This window comes from Mandrillus leucophaeus, unplaced genomic scaffold, assembly GCF_000951045.1.
Source record: "Mandrillus leucophaeus isolate KB7577 unplaced genomic scaffold, Mleu.le_1.0 Scaffold339, whole genome shotgun sequence".
Taxonomy (NCBI): domain Eukaryota; kingdom Metazoa; phylum Chordata; class Mammalia; order Primates; family Cercopithecidae; genus Mandrillus; species Mandrillus leucophaeus.
The window spans coordinates 3,759,390-3,785,617 of record NW_012103576.1 but is presented as its reverse complement, the minus strand read 5'-3'; the positions used below and the strand labels follow the sequence as shown (position 1 = coordinate 3,785,617).

The following is a 26,228-nucleotide window of genomic DNA, read 5'->3' as shown; positions in this document are numbered from 1 at the left end:
CCGGGGCGGGGGGGTGGAAGACCCCCTTCGCCCCGCAGTGCACCACTCCTCCCCACTGTGCTTCCAAAGGAGACCCTTGACTAGCGCCCGCATACTGTCGAGGGTATGGAGATGAAGGGTCCTCTCCGGGAGCCCTGCGCCCTGACCCTAGCCCAGAGGAACGGGCAATATGAGTAAGTAACCACCTGATTCCCACAGAGGAGGTGAGCCTGCCATTACCTCCCAACCCCAAACCGCGACGGGTCACCCACTGTCCTCCTACTAAGGCCACGCGGGCAACAGGTTCAGGTCCAGGTGTGAAGTGCCAGTGCTCTCTAACCTCAGGGCTTTGTCCTCAACTTCCAAGCCTCTGGATCTTGCTTAGCAGTGTGGCTCAGTGGAAGGACTGAATGGGCGGGGAAGCAGGAAGCCTGGGTTCTTAGTTCCTGCCCCTGCAACTGACATGTGTTGTGTAACGTTGGGCAAGTCAATAAAGCTTTCTGGGCCAAAGTTAACTCTTCAGTTTAATAAAACCATTAACTGCCTTACCTTATAGCCTTTGGAGTTATAAGTGGGGGAAAAATAAATGCGAGAGTGGTTTACAAAACGTAAAAATGCTATGGAAATGCCTCATTGTTCACGTTACAGACTTGTCTTAACCCTATTCAGCTGGTTTCTCCAGTCTCCCTACCCCCTTATCCCACTTGTTTGAAGGCATATTCATTAATTCAGTAATGGTTTAGTGTAGGCCAGAAACTGCCTCACTTACTGATTTGACTGTTAGAAAATGTAATGAAATGTGTAGAGATAGAAATAACAGTATTTTATCAGTGTGTCACCTTCCTCTCTGCCTTAGACATAGGAACTCAGTAAATACTGTTGAATGATTGATCAAAAGATTATTTTGATAAGCTATCACCATAGCTGCTAACCTCTATTGTCACTAATGCCTCATCTCAAAAGTATCCATAGTGACCTTTACATATCATAGGTCCCTATCCCTGTGTGCCCAAGACACCTCCCTTGGATATTCACTGGCTTCTTGGCATAATATTCCTTCCCAGTTTAAAAATTGTTCACTTAAATCTTGCCATCTCCCAACATTGGGTTCTGCCTAAAACCAATTTCCTCAGTCCCCACTTTTAGATCCTCTGTGTCTATGCTGTCTGATTTACATGGAAGAAATCCCCACTGGCCCAACCTGCTCTTTTCTGAGACTATTGGTGCCACTTTAACTGGATGTCAGCTAGTTCTATGAAGTAGCTCCTTCCTAGGTCCTGCTTAGTCAACTCTATTGGGAAGTTCATCAAACCCAGATTTCATCCAACCCTGGAAGACTAGTTTAATGAAACTAAATTCAGAATTTAATAAAACTAAATTCAGCAGAAAAGTGGAACACCACTAACATTTCCAAAGGCTAGAGTGGGTTAGAGAGAGGTGACCCTTGAGCAAACCAGTAAAACTTCTGTGCCTTGGTTTCCTCTAATGTAAAAACAAAAATCTGAAGATTGAATAGAATAGCTACATTACTGAGATGACCACAGCCCAGAAGGTGGTCCCTCGGATTAGTAGATTTGGAACTCTGTTGAGCTAATAAGGAAGTCTTGTGTTCCAATTCTGTGTAAGTTATGGGGGTATAGTTGGGGGTATATGTGGGGGTATGGGGTTGCTATATAACTAACACTAATATATAAATAACACTATAAAACTAACAACTATATAACTAACAACTAATATAGTTGTTGCTATATTAACAGTTTATAAACTATATAGTTTTAAATATATATAAACTATAGTTTATATATAAACTAACAACTGATACAGTTGTTGCTATATAACTAACACTCAATGACTGCTTATGTGCCAGGTACTATTCTAAGCACTTTTCATTAGTTAGTTCATTTAATCCATGTGTGAGGGTTACGATAAAATAGTAATATCATCATCCCCCTTTTATAGATACAAAAATTGAAGCACAGACAGGTTAAGTCACTTGTTTGCAATTAGGAAGTAGAATACCTGAGATCTGATCCTATGTAACATGTCTCAGAATTACACTGAGAAGTTTCTCTTGAAAGCATTTACTGGAGACACCTAATACCATAATACCATCTGTAATCCTCATGTTCTTGTCTCTCTGGTGCCTTCTCTGACTCAAGCGTCCAGAACTTTTTACTTTTGGCCTTTTTATCCTAGAACTTGAAGCCTGTCTTAAATCTTTACGTCTGTGGTTCCTACTGTCAACCATGGGAAATTTACTTGACCAAAATTACAATTAAAAATCAGGTTTTTTTGGAAACAGGGAATCAAACACTAAGATTCATCTTTTTCAAGGATAATAGATTATGAAAAAGCCTGTTTGACCTTTAACCTTCCTTGAACAAATCAAAGCGTTTCCTAGGGATAAGGCAGAGTTGGCATTCAGGATTTGTCACTCTTTTCTGTTTGACAACTACCAAATTCTGAATTCCATTGTTTTGCTGTATGCCAATTATTTCTAATCTTCATATTCTGAAATGAATAATTACACTCAGGTAGAATTTTTATGCTTATTCTTAGCCCTACTCTTTCATCGTAATTTAGTGGGTAACACGTAGTAAATACTCAATAAATGTTTGTGGAATTCACTTAAATTCTCAGTTTATTTCTGTTTTGTAATAGTTTTTAACAGTACTGTTCACATGAAGCTTTACTGCTAGATGTTCAACACCGTATCTTGTTTACATGTTTTGAGATTTTAGTGGTTTGTGTTTATCTTCCTCAAAGTAAGCTCTTCCTCCTTAACCTTTGATTTCTCAGCCTTTTATCTGGTTTCTGGTTTCCATCTGCGTTTATAGGACTCTCCACTCAACTCATGAACTTTCCAGATTGAAAGGGGCCTGCCCCATATTCCTGTAGTCACGTTAGAATACAAACCCCTGCAAATTAGGCAAGAAGGATCAGAGCAGAAAAGAAGCATTAATACTTTTATTTCCCTTAGTTCTATCTAAGTAATTACTTATCCTATCCCAGGTTATCCTCTTCAAAGTTAACACATTTGAAAATGCAAAAAGCAAAAGCAACAAGCACCCCAAAAGACAACAAAATAGAAATCAAACCCTTCAAAATGATGACATTTTAATGTCAGAAGTTGAACAGTTTCATTTTAAAATTCACCTCTGCTTATAGCTTAATTAAGCTAGATGATTTATTCAACCAGTATTTGTTGAGCATCTGTTAGGCTGCAGACAAAACTGATTATGATCTGGTCTTTGCTTTCAAGGGGCTAAAATCAGTGAGGGGAAATAAATATAACCATAATGGAGTGTATAAGTATTCTATTAGAGGGGCAAACAAAGGCAATAAGGCTGCTGGTTCTGCTTGGGGGTATTGAGGAAAGCTTCACGGAGGAGGTGATATTTAAGATGAAACTCGGGAAGAAACAGAGTGTTCCTGACAAAAACAAAACTAAAAACAATACTTGGAAGAGTGCTTGACTTTGGGAATGCTAGTTGACGTTCAGAATGGCTGTTTACCAGTAGGTTGTACCTCGATTCTGGGCCATTAAGGATAAATAATAAATGAAAAATTAATATTTCAGGAGTACATATGGATTTAGAAGTATGGATTTCATACTGGGGAGCCGGGTTTACTCATGTTCATAGAAATACCAGCGTGAACTTGGAAACCAGAGAAAAAACACAAGGGATTTGAAGGCAATCCGGTTGTGGTATCTGCCACCTTGTTGGTCACTGATATTTTGACTGATCCAGCTGGCTCGGCATTGCCTCTTACTCCTCCATGAACCTGAATGCTTGTTTGAAGAGACAGATCCATTCTTCGGTAAAAAGCCATGGTAGTGTAATTGGAAACTTAATTTATGAATTTTCTAATTCACTGATTCCACACACACGAGCAACTGCTGTGTGCCAGGCTCTGTGCTAGGTACTAGAAATTCCATGGTGTAAAGATAGCTGTGGTCCCTGGACTTCACATCTAGCTGTCAGTTCTTCACTCTGGTATGCATACTCTGAAGCTATATACTCTGTAATTCATGCTCTTGAGCTTGTATGCTGCTTTTAGGATATATGGCCTAGAGAACAGTGTGGGTAATCAGATGTTCATCACCACTAGCATCCTTTTAGGCCTAGAGCAATATCTAACTGTCATGATGCTCAGATCCAGGGAACTAGATGCAGCAAGTCTAATAAATACAGACTAGATTTGTATAACAGGACAGCGAAGTATTTTGTTGCTAAATGGGTTTTTCAGTGGCTATTCTTTGATGCGTTCTTCTGTTTCCTAGGTTAATAATCCAGTTGCATGAGAAGGAACAGCATGTTCAAGATATCATTCCTATAAATAGCCACTTCAGATGTGTTCAAGGTACTAGCTTTAATTGCTTAGCTAGTTTTATAATGTTTTTTCTTGGTCATTACTGCATTATGTAATACCATACATATTTAAATTTGTCACTGCATGTAAAATGAAATGTATTACTCTTTGCATAAAAAGATAACGTTGAGGAGATGATACTTTAAGAATGCTGAAGGGTTATATTGCAATATATTTGTATATATGCGTGTGTCTATAGTCTCACCTATTTCCTTGGCTTGGGTTAGAGATGTACATAGATTATTACCTGTGTAGGTAGTTTTTTATGCTGACTGACCTATATGTGGATTTAAATAACATTCTTGGGCTTAATGGACACAGTGCTCATTATAAGGTACCAAGGTCACTTGGATTCACACACATTCAGCACTTTCTCCACATGCTATTTGAAATTAAGACATTTGGCAACATACCTTGCCAGATTGTAATATCTTGTGCTGATTCTCAATTGTGCTGATTCTCAAACCTTGACATTGGTGATTCATAAGAAAATTGACTCTGGGGAGGAAATATTTGGCCTCCTGCCCTCAAATTTGGGGACGGAGCACAGAAAATCTGTTGTTTCATCTGCTACGATGAAACTTAAAAATTGGGAGGTTTGTGTAGGAGGTGTTGCTTCTGTCATCTCACATTGCTCTAGAAAGGAAATTGATACTAGAGAACAAATACATTCTGTTTTCACTAGGACCAGTGGCTTTATCAGTCAGAAGCATTCTGTATCAATTGTAGCTTCTTGGAAAACTTGTTTTTTCAAGACAAGGTCATTTCCCAGGCTCAAGCGATCCTCCCACTTCAGCCTCCCAAGTAGCTGGGACTGCAGGTGCACCACCCCCCAGCTAATTTTTATTTTTTTGTAATTTTTGTAGAGACGGGGTTTCGCCATGTTGCCCAGGCTGGTCTCAAACTCCTGAGTTTAAGCAATCTGCCCGTCTCAGCCTCCAAAAGTGCTGGGCAACTTACAGGCGTGAGCCAGCATGCCTGGCCTTTCTTGGAAAACTTAAATCTTAGCTTGCATGGATTCTTTCTTAAACTACATTGAACTATTTTTTAATCACTAAGTGACATGTACATGATGTAATACCTTTGGAAAGAACAGAAAAATGTAAAGAAAATAGGTCACTTAAATTCCCATCCTTCAGAGATAAACACCTAGCGTTTTCCTTTTTTCTATACATACATTGCAGCATGAGTGATACTCATCTTATACAATTTTTTGTCTGTTCTACATGCTATCGTATTATGAGCACTTTTCCATGTCATTAATGGCTATATGCCATTCCAGGTTATGAATGGTCCATAATGTAATAATTCCACTATGTTGACATTTGGGTTATTTTTCACTAGTATAAATAGTAATATGATGAACATCTCTGCACCTAAATATACCTGCACATCTCTTATTTCCTAAGGATTTATTCCTGTAAGTGAAAATACTAAGCTAGTGGATATGACTTTTTAAGAATGCTTGTGTTAAGAATTAAAAATAGCTTCAATGAATAGTGTCCATATTGTACAGAAGAATGAAGTGATAGCTATTTAGCCTGCCCTATGTGAGAGAGACATTCTAAACAAGGTAGCTGCGTGCCATAGTAAGTGGCTGTGGCCACCTCACTTTTCAAGATGTAGCCCTTCACAGAGGGGAAGAGCCAAAGAACGTGACTTTAAATTAATATCCTATTAGTTTTGTACCTTTTTACTCTACCTCTAGGATCTCTTTTACCCTGTTTCTCTTAGTATTTTTAATAAGAAATCAATTGCTGATTGTTAGATCGTAGTGCTGCTTCTTAGAATCTGGGAAAATACATGCACACATGTAATATAGTTCCCCGTGACTGAAGGAAGTCTTATGTATGATTTTCATCTCCTTTCTATTTCCTGACCTGTGCATCTATTTTGTAAACTGCGCCTGTAATTCCAATGTTTTGGGAAGCTGAGGCAGGAGGATTGCTTGAGCCCAGGAGTTCAAGACCAACCTGGGCAACATTGCGAGACCCCATCTCTACAAAAATAAAATTAAAAAAACAACACTTGCCAAACGTGGTGGCAGATACCTGTAGTCCCAGCTACTTGGGAGGCTGAAGCAGGAGGATCGCTTGAGCCCAGCAGTTCGAGGCTGCAGTGAGCTGTGATTGTGCCACTGCATGCTAACCTGGGTGAGAGAGTGAGGCCGTCTCTAAAGAAAAAGAAAACCATCTGTAAAACACTCAGGTTTTACAGAACTAAAAGTTAATGAAGAACAGTAGTAAACATACAATATCTATGTTTTGATGCCCTAATTCCCCTTGTTTAATCATCCTAATAATATCAAGACTACTTTCTGGTATTAAATGAGTTAGTTTCTTGCCAGTTGCTTCTGTTGTACCTGAGTAATGGAGCCAAATAAATAATTCAGTCTTGGGAGGGAGGTGAAAAAGGTGAGACTACTCCATTTGACCAAGGTAGATCCAAGCTAATCCCACGGAGTCAGTACCCGGAATTCAATTAGCCTGGAGGGTCTGGCAGGTGCAGTTGGTCAAATCCAGAGAAATCAGAGGGGAAGAGATAGGTTGGGTCTGGACACTTGTTGTAAAGGAAGAAGTCCAGGAGAACCATTGAGAGATAAGGAGAACTCTAAACTTGCAGACTGCTTTGCACCCTGTTGGGTATGGAGGGCCTTTGGCCCACAGGTAGTAGTTGTAACCTGAAGGTATACTCTGCCCCCCTGTGTGGGACAGGGGCAGATGTGATGAGATCACTGGGAAATTTTCATAGAATAGATCTGAGTTAAGAAAGAATTCACCTGTGGACTTTCAGGGTAACTTCCTTTGCCTTCTGGTATCTAAAGAAGTATCTAAAGGACCCAGAGTTAAATCAGTATATTACAGTTAAGGGGAATTAAACTTGCTTTTGCTTGAATTAACATGTTGTTATATTCTGTACTATTAATTTCTCATTCCTTGATTTGCTTTGAGGAGTTCCATTTGGTTACTTCTTCAGTTCATTTTTATTTTAGTTGATTTGCTCATAGTCTTTAGAACCTAGTGCTATTAAAAATCCCTTTAAAAAATATTAAATGAAAAAGAATTTTAAAAAATAGGTTCTAAGACCTAGGAGTAGTGACTGAGAGAAGCAGTTATTTAGTTAGGCATGTATTCTTTTGGTTGTAATGAGTGGTTTTCTCTTCCCTGATCCTACTCTTTTTTTTTTTCCATCTCAGAAGCAGAAGAAACTCTTTTGATTGACATAGCTTCTAACAGTGAGTATCTTTCTGAATGTGCTTGATTTTTATTCGACAAATATTTACTTGAACACTCACTACATTTAAGACACCTTTTGGGGCACATTTTTTATTTTACCATCTTTTCCTGTAGGCTCCTGTAGCAGCCATACAAATTAGCATTGTTTCCCAAAAACATGTAGGCTAAGCCTAAGAAAAAGCAGGTGGCTGATAAGAATCTTTATAAAAATTAAAAATAATGATCTACCTTTCTAATGCTGTACTTTATTGAGCTACCAGTATTGTTGCTGTCAGTTAAATCATTGCTGTAGAATTGTTAATTGTAGGAAGGGCTAATGTTTAAAGCACATAAGGTTTATTGGTGGGTTTTTTTGGTCACTTTTAACTGCTATTACATTTTAAGTTTTTTCCCTACCCTCTTTTTAAATTAAGTCATAATATTTTCCTTTATTTGTTGTATTTTTTGGAAGGCTGAAGAGTCCCTTAAATTGCTTGTCTAGGCATTCCTTTAAAAAAAAAAGTTTAGTCTTTTATTTAAGCCCCATCCCCTCAAGGCATCTCTTTATTAGAGGGAACATGATCTTCTTTTCAGTGTTTCCATTCTCTCATTTTTATCTGTTTGAAGCAAATCATCTTTGACTTTCTGTGCAAGCTGTTCTTTGTTTATCATCTAATTGTCCTATTTTATGGGGTGGAGAAAATGGGCACTCGATGCTACTGTGAGGTTGCTATGGAAAAGAGTATCTGACCACATGAATCGAAATCAAATGGGTTGCCTTATCTCTTAGTTGAGTCCTTGGATGAGTGGGAACTGGCACTGAGCTTGGGACTAGGGGTTTACATAACTTTGTTTAGACAGAGTCCCAGCCCTTGGCACTATTAATTTGTATTGAACAGTTTAAGTAGGCTTTTTTCTGGCTTGAGTTTTTTTTTTTCCCTTTGGTTGTGGATTTTAGAAGTCTTAAAGGCTGTGCCTGAAAGGCCAGGTAAACCCCAGCTGCAAGTATCCAAGAGAGAAAATAACTTAATGTCTATTTCTTATTGTGCTTAGAAAGGAGAAGGCAAAAACAACACTTAAAAAAGCAAAATTAGAACAAAGGCAATTCTGTAACAACTGAAATTGCTGCTGAAATGAGAGATGGAAACGTCCTGTATTTGATGTAGAGAGGTATTTGATTCAAAGCTGAAAAGTTAAACTGAGCTGTGTCTTTTCTCTTATAAGCACTTGATTTTCGGCATTAGTTTTGTTGTAGCCGCTTCTACATTAGCCATGTGTTGCTATGTCCAGAGTTCTAGTTACTGGCTCATAGGGGGAAAATAGGTAAGTGACCACTTAAATAAAATCCTTGGTTATTTCTACCCATTTAGTAATATTTGCACTGAAACCGTATTTTATCTTGATCCTTGGGCTTCATACGTAAACCTTTATGGTACACAGTGTGTTGCACGAAGGAGATCTTGGGTTTGTTAGGCAGGCCTGATTTTAATGTAAATATGCATTTTCCCATTGTCTGGATATTGGTGTTAAATGCTTTGTAAACAATTTTTTTTCATTATAGAAGTAATACATCTTCATTATGTACAATTTATAAATTCAGAAAAGCTTAAAGTATCAAATTAAGATTATTTTCCTGCAATCTAGAGATCACCACTGTGGTTAACATTTTTATGTATTTCCTTCCACTCTTTATATTTTTACATAATGGAATCCTCATATATAGTTTTTATCCTGCATCTTCATTTAACATTATATTGTCACATTTTCCTATGTCATTTACAATTATTTTATAATATGCTTTTTAAAGACCAATATTTCACCATAGGTCTGTGCCAAATTTTATTAAATTAACTTCTTCATAAAATTAAGTCATTGTCAAGGAACATGATGTATCTATTTTTTTCAGGTCTTCTTTTATATCTTTCAGTAAAATTTTATAGTTTCTTCATATATATAGTTTTTAGGTTAAGTATTTTGTGGTGGATTTTATTTGCTGCTATTGCAGGTGGAGTTTTTTTCTATGCCCTTCTAACTGTTTATTACTAGTATACAGAATAGCTGTTGAGTTATGGCTATTTATCTTTTATCCAGTTGCTTCATTGAAATTTATTTTTAATCTTTTTTTGCTTTTCATTTTGTTTTTTCATTTTGGTAGCTAACCTTAATCATCTATAAATAATAATTTTGTCTCTTTTCTAGTAGCTACTGTTGTTGTACACTATACCAGTGAGAATATTGGGACCAGTGGTAAACGATGATGTTTCTTGTTTGGCTCCTGATTTCAGTGAGAATGCCTCAAGTGGTATTTCACTGTTAATGACATTATTGCTTGTTGATTTAACAGGTTTTTTTTTTTTTTTTAATTAAGAAACTGCATTTATTTCAAGTTTGTGTTTTTTAAAATTATGAATGTATACTGAATTTTAGCAAATGTCTTTTCAGTATTTATGGAGATGATTTCATTCTTTCTTATTTGACCAATTGGTACACTGTATTGTACTAATTTCCTAATATTAAACTGTCCCTTGTTTATTCATTATTCAACAATTATTTGTTGAGTGCCTTCTCTTTGTCAGGCACTTTTGTAAGTGCAGAATCAGTACAGAACGACAAAGATAAAGTTGCTGCTCCTACTTTGGGTCTTGCTTCTGTGCAATTTGCTACTAGTGTCACACAGATACCTATAATTCAATCATTCATTCTATAAAAATATGACTATCTTTTATGTGCCAGGAACTACGCTAGGCTCTAGGGATATAGCAGAAAGCAGTACAGTCATGATACTTTAAGGATTTTAATATAGGAAACAGACTTTAAACTGATAAGATACAGATAATTGTTGTTTGGGTTTTGTTTTGTTTTGTTTTTGTTTTTGTTTTTTTTGAGATGGAGTCTTACTCTGTCATCCAGGCTGGAGCGCAGTGGTGCCATCTCGGCTCACTGCAAGCTCCGCCTCCCAGGTTCACGCCATTCTCCTGCCTCAGCCTCCCAAGTAGCTGGGACTAGAGACGCCCGCCACCAGACCTGGCTAAGTTTTTGTGTTTTTAGTGGAGACGGGGTTTCACCATGTTAGCCAGGATGGTCTCGATCTCCTGACCTTGTGATCTGCCGCGTCAGCCTCCTAAAGTGCTGGGATTACAGGTGTCAGCCACCACACCCGACCCAGATACTTGTAGTTTTAATAAATGCTCTTGAGGGAAGGTACTAAGAGTTTATGTGAGGAGTAAGTATATTAGGAGGGTGGTCAAGGAAGACCACTTTGAAGAAGTGACAATTAAATTGAGACCAGAGGGGCTAAGTAAGAGACCGGTTAACATGGGAGAGAGAAGAATTTACCAGGTAAAGGGAATTACAAGGCTCCAGGCTGGGAAGTAGCTTGACACTTTCTTTGAAGTGAAAGAAGACCAGGGTGCCTAAAACAGGTCTTGGGCACCGAGGTAAGAAAAACGGGCTAGGGGACAGATCTGGCAGGATCTTGTAAGCCTTGTATTAAATCTGAATTTTGAGATTTTAAAAATGAGAAGAATATGAAGGATTTTATGCTGGGGTGTCATCATTTGCATGGAAGCAGAGAGACCAGTTAGGAGGCTGTTTCCATAGCATAAGCTAGAGAATGTGGTGGCAGTAGTAATGAAGATAAGCAGTCAGACTTGATAGATGTTTTTGGAGGTAAAATCCATAGGAATTGGTTTGAGTGTAGGGGGTGAGAGGAAGTGTCAAGGATGAATCTCGGGTTTCTGACATTACTGTGGATGATGGTACCATTTGCAGAAATAAGAACACTGCAGAAAGAATGAGTTTTCCTTAAGGGGGAAGGGTCATGAATTCAGTTTCAGTCATGTTTAGTTTGAGATTTTTTTTTATTTTTATTTTTTTTTGAGATGGAGCCTCGCTCTTGTCGCCCAGGCTGGAGGGCAGTGGCGTGATCTCAGCTCACTGCAACCTCCACCTCCCGGGTTCAAGCTATTCCCCTGCCTCAGCCTCCTGAGTAGCTGGGATTACAGGTGCCCGCCACCATGTCCAGCTAATTTTTGTACTTTCAGCAGAGATGTGGGTTTCGCCTTATTGGCCAGGCTGGTCTGGAACTCCTGACCTCAGGTGATCTGCCCACCTCGGCCTCCCAAAGTTTTGGGATTAGCAGGCGTGAGCCACCTCACCTGCTGAGATTTTTTTTTGAGACACTTGAGTGTAGATGATAAATTGGCAAGTGAATGTATGCATTTGAATCTCAGAAGAAAGGTCTGGGTCACTAGCACGTAGATGATACTCAAAATCGTAAGAGATGATGTGATTGTGTGTGGACTGTGCTATCGAATACAGTAGCCACTAGCTACATGTGCCTATTTAAAATAATTAGAAATAAAATGAGAAATTCAGTCCCTCAGTTGCAGTAGTCGCATATCAAGTTGTTAGCTACCAAATTGGACAGCACAGTTTAGAGCATGCCCATAGTCACAGGAAGTCCCATTGGACAATACTGGTATAGAATGAGAAAAAAGATTTATGTTTGAACTTGAGGAGCTCCACTGTTTAAATGTTAGATAGAGGAAGAGATACTTCAAAGGGCACTCAAAATTAGTGACGAGAGAGAGAGAGAAACTAGACGAGTATGGTATCATAGAAGCCTTTGGAAGAGATTATGTCAAGCCCTGATTAACTGTTGATTTCTGCTAATAGGTCTAATAAGACGACTGAAAAATATCCATGGGATGGAGGTTATTGGTGAACTTAAAGCAATTTCAGATAAATAGTGGGTTTGGAAGTCATATTGGAATGGATTCAAGTAAGAAATGGGAGGTCTGTGACTGTGTATCTTTTAAAGAAACATGACTGCAGGGGAATATAGAGATGGGCTGGAGTTGGAGGGAAATCAGAGCTCCAGGAAGATTTTTGTTTTTCAGATAAGAAGGACTTAGAACATGATTATATGCTAATGTGGAGGAACTAGTGAAAGGAAAAGCGTTAAGGATATGGGGATGTGTCTAGGGAATAGTTGTGAGTGTAAGATTACTGAGAGAATCAGAGGGGTTGTAATTCAAAGTGAAGGAGGCTTGATAGGAGGAATCTTCTTCCTTGTATCAGTAGGGAAAGGATGAGATGAGTACAAATACAGATAAGTTTCCATGTGATAGCTTTATTTTTTCTCTGAAATATGAGTTGAAGCATTCTGCTTAGAATAAGAGGGCTCAAGAAGATGGGGGATCCAAATTTTGAAGATAAATGAGTAGGTGTGAAACAGTTGTTTCAGATAGTAGTAGGAGACTGATTGACTGTGGGAACTTAGGTTGCTTCCTATGATAGAGGACCCAGTTGAGATTGGCAATCAGGAATTTATAATGATAGCCATCTGGTTGTGGATGTGCATATTTGCCTCCTCTGGTTGTTCAGGTATAAGTTCAGAAAGGCAATTAGTTCGATTTATGAAGGTTGGTATTTAGCCAGGTAGGTGCCATGGAAGAACAGAGAGGTAAGGCAGTTCTGGGTTTTTGCAAGAGTGTAAAGTAATGATGGCATCTGTTTGGTAGAAGGGGAAGTGAGAACAGGAAGGGGCTGACGGATAGTAAGAAAATGGAGAAATTAATGGGCTGGAGGTTCCCATGAGGTTAAAAAAAAAAAAAAGTTATAGTGGGGATAATGAGCAAGTAAGTTGGAAGGAATAACATATCAGGGAGGGATATTTGAATTAGAGGTTTATGAAGTGGTGGTGGTTCTATGATGACAAAATCCAGGGTATAACTGAGAGGGTCCCAATAGCAACTGAGGAAGTGGTGGCTGAGATGGAGGGGGAATCTCATTGGATGAGGAAGTTGAAGGTGTTGACTGGGTTTTCTGTGCTAATTTTAAAGGGACCCAAAGTTAATGGCAGGAGATTGAGTGTAGAGAAAGTCTTATGAGTCTTATCTTGGATTCTGAAGTTTCTGGGAGGATGGTGCATGATCTTGTAGAGGAAAGGGAGGAAATGGTAGATTCCAGTGGATGAGCCTCAAAGGAGAAAGGATTTTGCCTGAGGGAGAAGGAGAAAGAATAGTCTGGTGGTATTATTAGAACAAATAAAGACACCAACTAAAAATTACTTCAGATGTGAGAGAATATAAACAGACTCCATTAAGAGGGTTAGGCCGGGCACAGTGGCTCACGCCTGTAATCCCAGCACTTTGGGAGGCCAAGGCAGGCAGATCACGAGGTCAGGAGTTTGAGACTAGCCTGGCCAACATGGTGAAACCCCGTCTCTACTAAAAATACAAAAAGTAGCTGGGTGTGGTGGTGCGTGCCTGTAATCCCAGCTACTTGGGAGGCTGAGGCAGGAGAATCGCTTGAACCCAGGTGGTAGAGGTTGCAGTGAGCCGAGATCATGCCATTGCACTCCAGGCTGGGCAATAGAGACTCCATCTCAAAAATAAATAAATAAATACGAGAGGGTTGTAGGAGAAGTGCTCCTCCTAGGGACCAGCCAGTTTTGCGGTAGACTCTGAATTTTAATGTGGACATATGGTCAGATCACTGGGAAACTACGAGTGCCTGGGCTTCACCTCCAGAAATTTTGTTTTAATTGTCCTGGAGTGGGGCCTGGATTCAATATTGTTTTTAAAGTGCCTCTGGTGGCCAGGCACAATGGCTCACACCTAAAATCCCAGCACTTTGGGAGGCCAAGGTGAGCGGATCACAAGGTCAGGAGTTCAAGACCAGCCTGACCAACATGGTGAAACCCCGTCTCTACCAAAAATACAACAATTAGCCGGATGTGGTGGCAGGCACCTGTAATCCCAGCTACTCAGGAGGCTGAGGCAGGAGAATTGCTTGAACCCGGGGGACAAGGTTGCAGTGAGCTTAGTTCGTGCCACTGCATTCCAGTCTGGGCAACAGAGCGAGACTCCATCTCAAAAAATAAATAAATAAAAAATAATAAAGTGCCTCTGGTAATTTTAATGCACGCATAGTTGAGAACTACTGAGAGATGCAGAGAATATTCAGATGAAGTTGAGGATGTAGGAGTGTTTGCAGATCACAGAGGTACAGAGGGTTTTAGGATGGACAAGAAGAGTAGAAGGTTGAGTCTTGAGGTAATTTGTTCTCTTTCTCAAGCAACATGGTGAGGGAGCATCCAGCATTATTTTGTAAGCAATTTCTGGCCCATTAAATAGGTCAGTTATGTATTTGCTAAAATATGTCTTTCAGGAATTGTGTGTTTGTGTGTGTGAGAAAGAATAAGCGTTTTTGTTCTAAATTTATGTCAGATAGAAACTACTCTTTTAAAACCACATTTAGTATAAATTATCTGAGAAAGAAAGGACTTGTTAGGCCCTGAAGGAGTTTTCCCTGTATCTTCATGGCTGCTGTAATTGACACTTTATTCCTTCCCTCTCTTTTTTCCTCTCTACAGCGGCAGCCTCATTAATTTTCTTATTTGTAGTCTATTTGGGTGCCTTCTTTCACATTTTTTCTCCATTTTTATCTCTTTTCTTCTAACTAATCATTTTATTTTCCTTTTTGTAACTCACTTTACAAAGATAGAAACAAGAAAAAAAAATGCAGAGGACAAAAAGCCAAAGGTTCAGAAGTGAATGTCCACCATAAAAAAAAACTAGGATTTTCGTTTCATTTTCTCATGTATTTGTTATTCACAATTGTTAAAGAGTCCAGTTCATCAGTCATTAAATACCTTCTGTCTGTGAAGTCTAATGTTACTGTCACCAGTAGAGTGACCAGCAAGCCTTATTTGCCTGGGACTTTCCCAGTCTTAGCATTGGAAGTCCTGAGTCCTAGGAAGCCTCTGAGTCCCATACAATGCTGGGACAGTTGGTTACCCTAGACTGCTGAAAGTGCTGGGTTCCCTGTATGTGCACCCTGCATGTGTATGCTGCCTCTTGCCCTTAAGGAGCTTGTAGTTTCCAGAGGCATGAGAAAACAACGTATGTAATAAATCAGTTACAATAAGAATAGAAACAAGTACATAGGTTTCCTGGATCACCACATCCAAACAGTTGATATAGATGATAACTATAGGGCATCAGAAAAGGGGAGACAATATGTTATACACATAAGAAATTAAAGTCCTAGCTAACTTTGCTTCTAATTCTCCTAGTTTCCAATTGGGCTGTACTTGAACTAAACCACTTCTGAGCATAGGTCATTATATTGTTTTTGTATGTTTATTCAAGACATACATTTTAAACTTGAGGTAATGAGTTGTAGATGCTTCTTTTCAGAATACTTCAGTATCACCGTTTTTAAGTTATTTTGTAAATTTAATCTGTACTTATGGACAAACCATCCTACTCCTTTTATTCCCTTTGTGCTTCAGATACTCTGACAATATGATCTGGACTTGAAATGGTAGGAATTTCCAGCTAAGGAATGGGAGGAGGGTGATTTGAGGAATTTACCTGTTGCTAGAATTCGAAGGTCCCTGCTTTGGTGTCTGAGAGAGAGATCAGAACGCAGGAAAGTATGATTTTAGTGTGTGTCATATCCTTAGATTGGGCTGCTCATTGACATGGTTCATCAGCCCTAGGAGTTCTCACTTCCCTTAGGGTTCCCTCTCTGCATCACCCCTTCCACCACCGTCGTACTGACTCTCTTGATCTTGTACATGTGCTTCCTATATTATAGATCTGGAATATTTGTGTTCTGGACCTTCTATTAACCTGATAAGTTGAGAATATGATCCCAGTAAAACATTTTATCCCATAGCAGTATATGTATGGATTTCAATTCTTTTTAGGTGGCTGCAAAATTCGGGTTCAGGGGGACTGGATCAGAGAGCGCCGCTTTGAAATCCCTGATGAGGAACACTGTTTGAAGTTCCTCTCAGCTGTCCTTGCTGCTCAGAAAGGTAACTCAAGACTCAGCAATTTTCTTTCTTCTATTTCAATGGGAGTGGAATTCTGACATGCTGATACAGAGGAAAGTGGCCATTGGCAAAATACCTCACCCTTTAAGCCCTGATAGCTGATTTTTTTTTTCCTCAGGAGTGAACACAGGGATAGGTTAGGGAACAAATCTGCCTAGCTTTTAGGACACTAGGCCAGTTTTCAGAATATTCAGTGTCATGGCAAGCATAGATTACCATAGACTATAATTCTCCTTCTGCCCGCAGATGACCCCAGAGCTGCCCTCATTTCCTTAATTTCTTCCACTGTATCCAAAGATGGTGCTGGCCCCTGCTTTTAACGAATGTTGAAAGAATGGCTTTTGGCTATGGTAAATTCTACTCAATGAAAGACTTCCCAGTTTCTGACCGTGAACCTTATCTCTCCAGCTCAGTCACAACTTCTTGTTCCAGAGCAAAAGGACTCATCTAGCTGGTACCAGAAATTAGACACTAAGGACAAACCTTCTGTTTTTTCAGGTACTAAAAAGTTCCTGGTTCCCTTATTGCTATGGTCATTGCAGAGTCAGTGGATTTTATCAGGCCAAATGTGGTGATGTAGATTAAAGCCAATGTCAGACACATTCTCCTGCAGAGTAGTTTTATCGAGTCCAGACCCACTGACCAGCATTCACTCCTTATCCTTTCTGTAGCATGGTAGCTGTTCAGGAGCCAGCTTAGCAGGATAGTAGAAAGTACAAGCTCCAGAGCCAGACAGCCTGGGTTTGAATCCCAAGTCAAGGACTTACTAGTTATACGACCTTCATCGAGTTACTCAACAACTCTGAACTTCCATTTTCTTTTCTGTAATGTGGGAAGATTTTTAATAGGACTAACTTTGTGGGTTTTTTGTGATGATTAAATGAGATAATGATATATTCCCTTACTGTCAACCAGGCATTGTGCTAAGTCTTCAATAAATGTTAGCTATTACTGGTCTGTTCCAAGTTATTGTAAACTGTTGTTCTAATTAGTATATCAGTGCTTCAGGAATGGGTATGCTTCTTCGAACCCCAATCCAAGTAATTTCTACCCTTATGGTAGCTTTCTGTTTAGTAATACCATTGATCAAATGGTGATCAAATCAAAGCCCTGTTACCCTGGATATGTTGGATGTTAGATTTTTTCCCCCTTTGACTTTGGGGTCTGTGTCTTTCAGGGCTTCTCGGATTTGAAGACAATTTTTCTTCTATGAATTTGGACAAGAAAATAAATTCACAAAATCAGCCTACTGGGATTCACCGGGAACCCCCACCTCCACCCCCTTTAGTGAATAAAATGTAAGTCCCATGTGAAAACATATTTCCCCTGTAGGAGAATTATAGTTTAAACAATTTTACTTTTGAATCTCTCGTTTATTTGCTAGGCTTCCACGTGAAAAAGAAGCTTCTAATAAGGAGCAGCCCAAAGTGACCAACACCATGCGGAAGCTCTTTGTACCAAATACCCAATCTGGGCAGCGGGAGGGTCTCATCAAACATATCCTGGCAAAGCGAGAGAAAGAATATGTCAACATTCAGACTTTCAGGTTAGTGTCTCTTTTGCTTCCTGAGTCTAAAAAGTTAGTAGGTATAACAGACAGTGGCCTGTTGATATTTAAGACGTTAGCCTAATTAAGAATCAAAATATGATAAAAAGGAATAGTCGCCTGTTTCAAGCTCCTGTCTCTATGCTGGCCAATAACATGCATATCAAAAATAATGCAGATGATACAGTTTCCCTTGGATTTTCTCTTTTTTTATGAGTCAGGGTCTGTCTGTCACCCAGGCTGGAGAGCAGATCATGGCTCACTGTAGCCTCAACCTTTTAGTCCTAAGCAATCTTCCCACCCCAGCCCCGCAAGTAGGTGGGACTACAGGTGCACACCACCACATCCAGCTAATTTTTTTTTTTTTTGAGATGGAGTCTCACTCTGTCACCCAGGCTGGAGTACAGTGGCACGCTCTCAGCTCACTGCAAGCTCCGCCTCCCAGGTTCACACCATTCTCCTGCCTCGGTCTCCCGAGTAGCTGGGACTGCAGGTGCCTGCCACCACTCCTGGCTATTTTTTTAAAAATTTTTTACTTATTTATTTTTTTTTATTTTTAGTAGAGACTGGGTTTCACTATGTTGCCCAGGCTAGTCTCAAATTCCTGAACTCAGGCAATCCACCTGCCTCGGCCTCACAAACTGCTGGGATTATAGGCTTGAGCCACTGTGCTTGGCCTTCCCTTGGACTTTCTAACTACTAATTTATGCCATGTCTACTAATGTCTCTATCGAGTCCTAGAGAACCAAATCAAGGTCACGTGTACTAGGGAATTTTCCCCTAGCACATTCCATAAGCAAGCGTGTTTATATATCTGGCCTGCTAAGTTTTTTTTTTTTTCAGCCAATATTAGAAAATTAAAGTCCATCATTACCACTAGCTCTTAACTTACTTACTTTGGTAAAGAAAGTTTCACCCAGTCCTCTTGATTGGGAGGTCTATCTTGGATTCTTTCATCTGTATTATTTTTTATTTCATCTTTACTTGTTGACATCTTCTTTTCTGGACCTGTGTGTGTATGCTGCATGTGAGGTACCATGTGGCATGTATCACCAATGCATGAAGCAACACCACCTTTCTTTGTTATTCATGAGCAGAATGTACCCTTCTAGTCCAAGATTCTAGTCCCATCTGCTTTCCTGTCATGCCTCATTTATTCTAATTCAATCATAACTATATCACTGTGCTAAAACTTCCAGTTCCTCATATTGCCCACTATGCTTATATTTGTGTGTAAACAGTTAAGACAGTCATGAGTTTTCCCTTCTGCTTTCCCCCTTAATACTATGTCTGCCTCATCAGAATTTCCTACACAGATGTCCTTGTAATCCTTCAGGAAGTGAATTTCTGGAGTCAACTACAGCCCCTTATAGAACATTTATCCATATTTGACTAGCTTACAGCATGAAGATACCTCTTTCCCATCCATAAGCTCTCCTTTCAAGTATGAGTTTGGATGGAGCTTAATTGAAAGGAAATGTGGTATAGCAATTACCTTTGCATTTTTAAAAATAGAGACTTGGTTTCCTCTGTAGTTTTACTTAATGTAAAATTTAGAGAAAATAAGCCCACTGCCTTTGTGTTCTAGATGCAAAAGATCTTTCTTACATATGTAGCAAAACATTTTGAGGAATTATGTTAGCATATTGTGAACATACCTTTGTATAGAAGTGAAAAGAAAGACCTTCTGTTGGTTTATACTTCATCTTTGTTTTCAAATTATCTTTTCATATTATGTATTAGGTTTTTTGTTGGAACTTGGAATGTGAATGGCCAGTCTCCAGATAGCGGGTTAGAACCTTGGCTGAACTGTGATCCCAGTCCTCCTGATATCTACTGCATTGGGTAAAGAACACTTCTGGAATTTCCTTTTGGCTATATGTTTGGTGTTAGTTTACATGATGTTTTTGCCTTTTTTAAAAAAGAATTTGGTAAAACCTACTGTAGACTATACACGAGAGTTAACTTGTGGGTCAAATTTGTGAGAACAGAAAGGAACAGATATCTAAAATGGTGTAAGGAAGCATCTAACTTTCTTGAAACCCATAGGAATCTATATATTCTGCATAGAAACTTAAGACTTGAGGTCAGTTCTAACAGTGACAGTTCCTAGGATATAAGCGCAAAGCTCTACTGTTATCCTCTGTGGGAGGTATTTTGATTTATTTTTTGCATAGCTTATGAATGTACTTGTGGGAATTGTTTAGAAAAGAAAGCTACTTGTCCTTACTTATAGCTTGGGTGAACAGAGCAGTTCTATAAAATTTCTCTCTCTCCCATCTTTTTTTCATTTGCTGTTTCAACATATGGGACAGGAGGTAGCCAGAGATAATTACGGGATATGTATAGATCTCACATCGCTTTTTTCCTCAGATTCCAAGAACTGGACTTGAGCACAGAAGCCTTTTTTTACTTTGAATCTGTGAAGGAACAAGAATGGTCCATGGCTGTAGAGAGGGGTTTGCATTCCAAAGCCAAGTATAAAAAAGTAAGCCGCATTTAATTATCTTTTTAAGTATATGACTAAATAGGGCTCACCGGGAGTTATTCCATTATCTACAACTTGTTCGAAAAGAATAGTTTAATTGAATTCTTCTCTGTGTGTAGTACTGGGATAGGGCAGACTGATCATTCATCCTTATTTCCTAGAAAAAAATTTCCCTAAGCTTTTGGATACTGTATTTTCATTGCTTAGATAGCTTTTAGGGGAAAAAAAGAATTTTATTATTCATATATGAATACTTAGTTTGAAATAATTACACATAAGATTTCTGATTTATGCAGTAAAACTTGAAGATTGAGATTACTCACTGACATGGTCAGAATTGAATGCTTTACAGAAAAGCAGTATGAAATGTGGGCTCATGGTGCATGTGTTGCAATCAGAGCAAGAATAGAAGTGGTGTGGAATTTGAACGAGTTCTAAACTTGGTTTTAAGTTAAGAGGAGAGTTGACTTTAGCAAGATGGGCCAATTTGTTTGTCTAAAGACATTTATCTTTTATCTACCAGAAGAGTTATTTTAATTACAGGGCTATCATACTAAGCTCTCTAAAACAAGTAATGTGAGTAACTTTTCTCTACATCTCTTAACAGTTTATATAGGTAATAAAACTCCTGGGGATGTTATTCCTCTCATATAGGTCCCTGACTAATGCATATCTCAGACATATTTCTAGCTGTAGTTCACAAGTTAAAAATAAGTGAAGTAAAAAGGATTGCTGTTTGGTTGATTTCAATTTCTTAGAAAATTAGACATCAGAAACTAGGAAGGAAAGGTGGAAGGAACAAGCTGGGGTAGTGGCTTTATTATTTGAACTTTTAATGCTGCTTACTCCTGGTAGGCTAAGAAGTGATTAAAAGAATGGCTCTAGAGCTGAAAGTACTCATTGTCCCTCCAGGCTTTTAACTCTTACTGGTCAGAGCCAGATTAGAGCCTCCCCAGAGAATATTGGTTTCCACTTGATGGGGTCCACTGTGAAATTAGAGGATATGAATTCAGGTTTGGGCATTGATATATCATCTTGATGAAAAATTAGTCATGGGACGTTAGATATGTGGCAAAGATTGGTATTAACATTAACCTTTTATAACTCCCCGGAACTCATAGGTTCAACTGGTGCGCCTTGTCGGGATGATGCTTCTTATATTTGCCAGAAAGGATCAGTGTCGATATATTCGTGATATTGCTACAGAAACGGTTGGAACTGGAATCATGGGGAAAATGGTGAGTTACTTTGGAAATGAGCTTGATTATTATTCATGTTCATGTAAAGTTCAGTTGCTAGTTCAGTGTACTAATTGAATAATTACTCTTGCTAACAGGGAAACAAAGGTGGGGTCGCTGTGAGATTTGTATTTCACAACACCACCTTTTGCATTGTCAATTCCCATCTGGCTGCCCACGTGGAGGACTTTGAGAGAAGGAATCAAGATTATAAGGACATTTGTGCAAGAATGAGTTTTGTGGTCCCAAATCAGACCCTCCCACAATTGAACATCATGAAGCATGAGTAAGTGATTAACTCACCTGTAGCCTTTGAGTAGTGGCTACAGGAGTTTGGATAGTGAAGAGATTAAATGTGGTGAAATACTGTAGAGCTGTGAAGAGTGAAAGATTACCAGTGAGGGATTGGGGTCACAAAGAAGAGCGGGTTTTTGAGTAACAACAGAATCATTGAGGCAGAGAAATTAGACTTGATATCAGAGGAAAGGATAGTTCTATTAGTGGGGCATCTAGAGTAATGCTGGAGGGTCTGTAGTTGGAGTCAGTTTTTATTGTTTTTATGATAAAATAGAAATATTCATTGTAAATGTAATAAAAGATAAAATTAGAACTAAAATTTCCTCATTTCTTATTCTCTACCTAGCCAGTCCCTCTCTCCAAAGGAAACCGTTCTTAACAGTTGGGTGTGTAGCCTTTTAGATCTGTACTAAGATGACAACCAGTAGCCATATATATGGCTGTTAGGTACCTGAAAGTGACTGGTCCAAATTAAGATATGCTGTATGCATAAACTATATATTGGATTTTAAAGACTTAGGAAAAATATGTACAATATCTTGATTTCTAAAATATTGATCACATGTTGAAATAATTTGAATATATTGAGTAAAATGAAATTTATTGATATTTTCACTAGTTTTTTTTCTTTTTAAATGCATCTACTAGAAAATTTAAAATTATATTGTGAGGTGCATTATAATTCTATTAAATAGCACTATTCTAGCCTTTTGTCTATTCACATACAAACACACACATAGGTACCTGGTGTATGAGACTATATTATTTGGCTGGGTGCGGTGGCTCACGCCTGTAATCCCAGCACTTTGGGAGGCCGAGGCGGGCGGATCACGAAGTCAGGAGATCGAGACCATCCTGGCTGACACGGTGAAACCCCATCTCTACTAAAAATACAAAAAATTAGCTGGGCGTGGTGGCGGGCGCCTGTGGTCCCAGCTACTTGGGAGGCTGAGGCAGGAGAATGGCATGAACCCAGAAGGTGGAGGTTACAGTGAGCTGAGATCCTGCCAGTGCACTCTAGCCCGGGCGACAGAGCAAGACTCCGTCTCAAAAAAAAAAAAAAGACTGTATTATTCTATTTATTGTATTTATTGTGGATCCCTTTCCAAGCCCCTAGATCTACATTGTTCTTTTTAATGGCTATGATTATTAAAAATAGGGGCAGCAGAGAGAGATCAGTGAAGAATGGGATTTAATAAACATAGAAGCAGAGATGTGTTGAGTAGATAAACGGTGGTGGTAGAAAATGATTAGCTTTAAAGAAATTAATATAGAGAGTAGAGTAATTGGGGAAAGAGGAGGAAAGAGTAGGGATCTTCAACTATTTTCCATAATGTCTCAATAATTAGAATCATGTGGAATTCTATTTCACAGTGGTAAAGTTAAGGCCTTAAAATGTATGGTCATGAAGTTGCCATGAAATTCCATAAATTTATTTTCCCAGATTCCATAAATTTCATGTTGCATTTGAGATTGTCAGAATGACCCATTGGGAACTTGCGATCACTCAACAGAAGAGTTCATTTTGATGTGGTAATTGCATTGTCTCCCTTTGTGGGGCTCAGCACATCTTCCTGCCTGTACCTTGGGCAATGGTAGACGGATCAGGCTACACTAGAGAGCCCTGGACCTACTTTTCTTAGTGGGTCCTACCTGGGAGAGCTGTCACTCAGACCATGCAGACCTTAGTGGAGAACCTGCAGAACTTCAGGGCTCTAAGAGGCGGAAGACGTTCAGATTCTCTTCCCCTAAAGACCTGGCTAGCAGCCAGGCAAAATTTTGAAGCTAGTCCAGCAAATAAACTGCATGCTTCTCAGTCCATTAACTCCTTGGCTTCTGAATCCCATACATAATATTTCCCATTTTCATTCTTCATGTGTAGAGTCCTGTTCTCCCACCTATTTTGTAATCCATTGTCTCTCTCAGGTGTTGATAGTAGTTGCCCTCAGAGGATTGGTTACAACTTTAAACCCCTTGTGAGGTAGTGGTTAGTGAGCGCTTGTCAATAATCTACCCATTTTTCTTCTCTCCATCCTTCTCTGTTTTTTTATGCTAATCGCTGCTACTTCTGTTCATATATTTTTTTGATCCTTAGTGTTGTCATTTGGTTGGGAGATTTGAATTATAGACTCTGCATGCCTGATGCCAATGAGGTGAAAAGTCTTATTAATAAGAAAGACCTTCAGAGACTCTTGAAATTCGACCAGGTAAGTAAAGTTTCATTTTAAAGGAACTTTCCTAGATGGGAGATGAGATTGTTAGAGTTGTGGGAGGTATATCTTACTCTAGGGAGTGATGGAAACATCTTACTGTCTTGTGAAAACAGTCTAACTAGTGATGCATTGACTACATACAAGATTTGTAGTGCTTTTATTAAGTGCTTGGATGGGAGGAGGGAAGATAACGTTAGTGATAAAAAGTAAATATAACATTTATTCAAAATGTCTTTATCAAGAAGAGATTTCAGAGATTTGTATAAATGAGTTGGTGAATGGGTGGGGTTAATTGGAGAACACTTCCTGGAGGAAGTGGGCCTTCAGCTATGTTGATGTGGTCTGGCAGATGGAACAGGGAAAACTGTTCTATGATTACTTGGCAGACTGAGGAACAGCTTGGAGGTAAAAGAGGGAGGCCCTGTGAGGGGAATTGGGAAGCACAGAAAAGAAGTTTGTCTGGGATGAACAGCATAGGCTATGGGCTTATGGGAACTAGATGATAAGTTGAAGCTAACTGGTATTTAAAACCTGCAGAAAAAGCATTGAGTCGGTAACATTTACATAAAACCTGATATTCAAGAACCTGGTTTCCATATATTTGAAGCAGTAAATTTGCTTCAGAACCTGGCATGTGACTTGAATTTTTACTTCAACATATGGATACTGGCTGCTAAAAGTGAATGCTGCTTATTGAGGGAAGAAAATGTTTTGACTTCATTCGAATAATCTTTAAGTCGTTATGAGAGCCTTTTCAACCTTCAGACGTAGCCAATATTCAGGTGATTTGCAGCAGAATGGTTTTTGTAGTGAGCCGTTCTTGTCTATGTCTACCTTCACATTATGGTTGGTTGGGAAATTTCTTTGCTTTTTCTTTCTCTATTCTGCCTCCAAAAGGGGTATATTTAGGATAAATTCTGAGTCTTATGTAACTCTGGTAAAATATTTGAGTGAGGATCTTTCAAAACAATTTGAAACTATTTGCTGAATTTGGTTTGTGGAATTATTCATTCAACATTTGTGTGTTTTTTCTTTAAATTAAAATTGTGCTGGGTGGTTTCTGCCCAGCTCCAATGAACTTATAACTATTCAGATTTCATTTTTCCATTTTACTCTCTGCCACTATTAGCAATAAAAGAATAGTGATGTGCTAATAACAAGCATCCTATCTGAGGGTGAGTTTAGATGCTATGGGAATGCTGAGATTTAATTCATAAGGTATAGAAGTTTTATTTATGTACCCTCACAACAGTTGTAAAGGCTGTGGAACTAGATACTTAGAAATGGGAACAGTGGCTTATCAACCTGATTATCTCTTATATTAAGATAGTGTTATCCTGCTTATTTGATGCTTCTTTCTATCTGTAGCTAAATATTCAGCGCACACAGAAAAAAGCTTTTGTTGACTTCAATGAAGGGGAAATCAAGTTCATCCCCACTTATAAGTATGACTCTAAAACAGACCGGTGGGATTCCAGGTAAAGTAATAAGAACCATCTCACAGAAAAGGTTAAGGCTTGATCTTACTTCTGACCCTCCATATTGGTAAGGGGCTAGGAATTTTTTAGGCCATACCATAAGCAGATATAAAAGCCTAATGGCTCAGTGCTATTGTAGAACAATAGAAGTGTTTCATTCATCTATACTCAAAGGTGAGCCTATCTTAGGGAAGTTATTACTTATATGTCAAGACGGTTGAAGTTTTATGGGCTGCCTACAGTGCCTTATTTCTCTCATCTCAGCAGACTTAGACTTGCTTAAATTTTGCCTTCTTGATTTTGCCTTTGTTTCTTACCTATTACTTATTCTGGCTTTTTTTCCCCAAACTACTCAACTGTTGAACTCAGGATACCAGAAGGCAAAACAAAGCCATGAAAGGTTCTTCTGGCACCAGTAGCTCTCAATCCTTAAAAGACTTTAGAATCCCTTAGAGAACTTCAAAAAATACTAATGCTTGGACCTAATATCTGCCACAGCTGGAGAACACTGAGAAGCACTATTCAGTAGACCCTTTTGATTTCCTAATC

At 38.9% G+C, this 26,228-nt stretch overlaps 1 protein-coding gene across 2 annotated transcripts in view; it reads left to right on the top strand.

The window, feature by feature from the left end:
• Position 1: 1 nt before the first annotated feature.
• OCRL (oculocerebrorenal syndrome of Lowe) overlaps positions 2-26,228 on the top strand; it is a 50,552-nt gene continuing 24,325 nt past the window's right edge. For both annotated transcript variants that reach the window (XM_011988850.1, XM_011988849.1), the window contains exons 1-13: positions 2-173; positions 4,265-4,344; positions 7,550-7,588; positions 16,291-16,401; positions 16,828-16,917; positions 17,597-17,717; positions 17,804-17,965; positions 19,709-19,810; positions 20,339-20,453; positions 21,575-21,691; positions 21,790-21,977; positions 24,084-24,195; positions 25,570-25,679. In XM_011988850.1, coding sequence (XP_011844240.1) covers positions 106-173; positions 4,265-4,344; positions 7,550-7,588; positions 16,291-16,401; positions 16,828-16,917; positions 17,597-17,717; positions 17,804-17,965; positions 19,709-19,810; positions 20,339-20,453; positions 21,575-21,691; positions 21,790-21,977; positions 24,084-24,195; positions 25,570-25,679 — 1,415 coding nt within the window. In that variant the 5' untranslated portion in view covers positions 2-105. The remainder of the gene's footprint in view (positions 174-4,264; positions 4,345-7,549; positions 7,589-16,290; positions 16,402-16,827; positions 16,918-17,596; positions 17,718-17,803; positions 17,966-19,708; positions 19,811-20,338; positions 20,454-21,574; positions 21,692-21,789; positions 21,978-24,083; positions 24,196-25,569; positions 25,680-26,228) is intronic.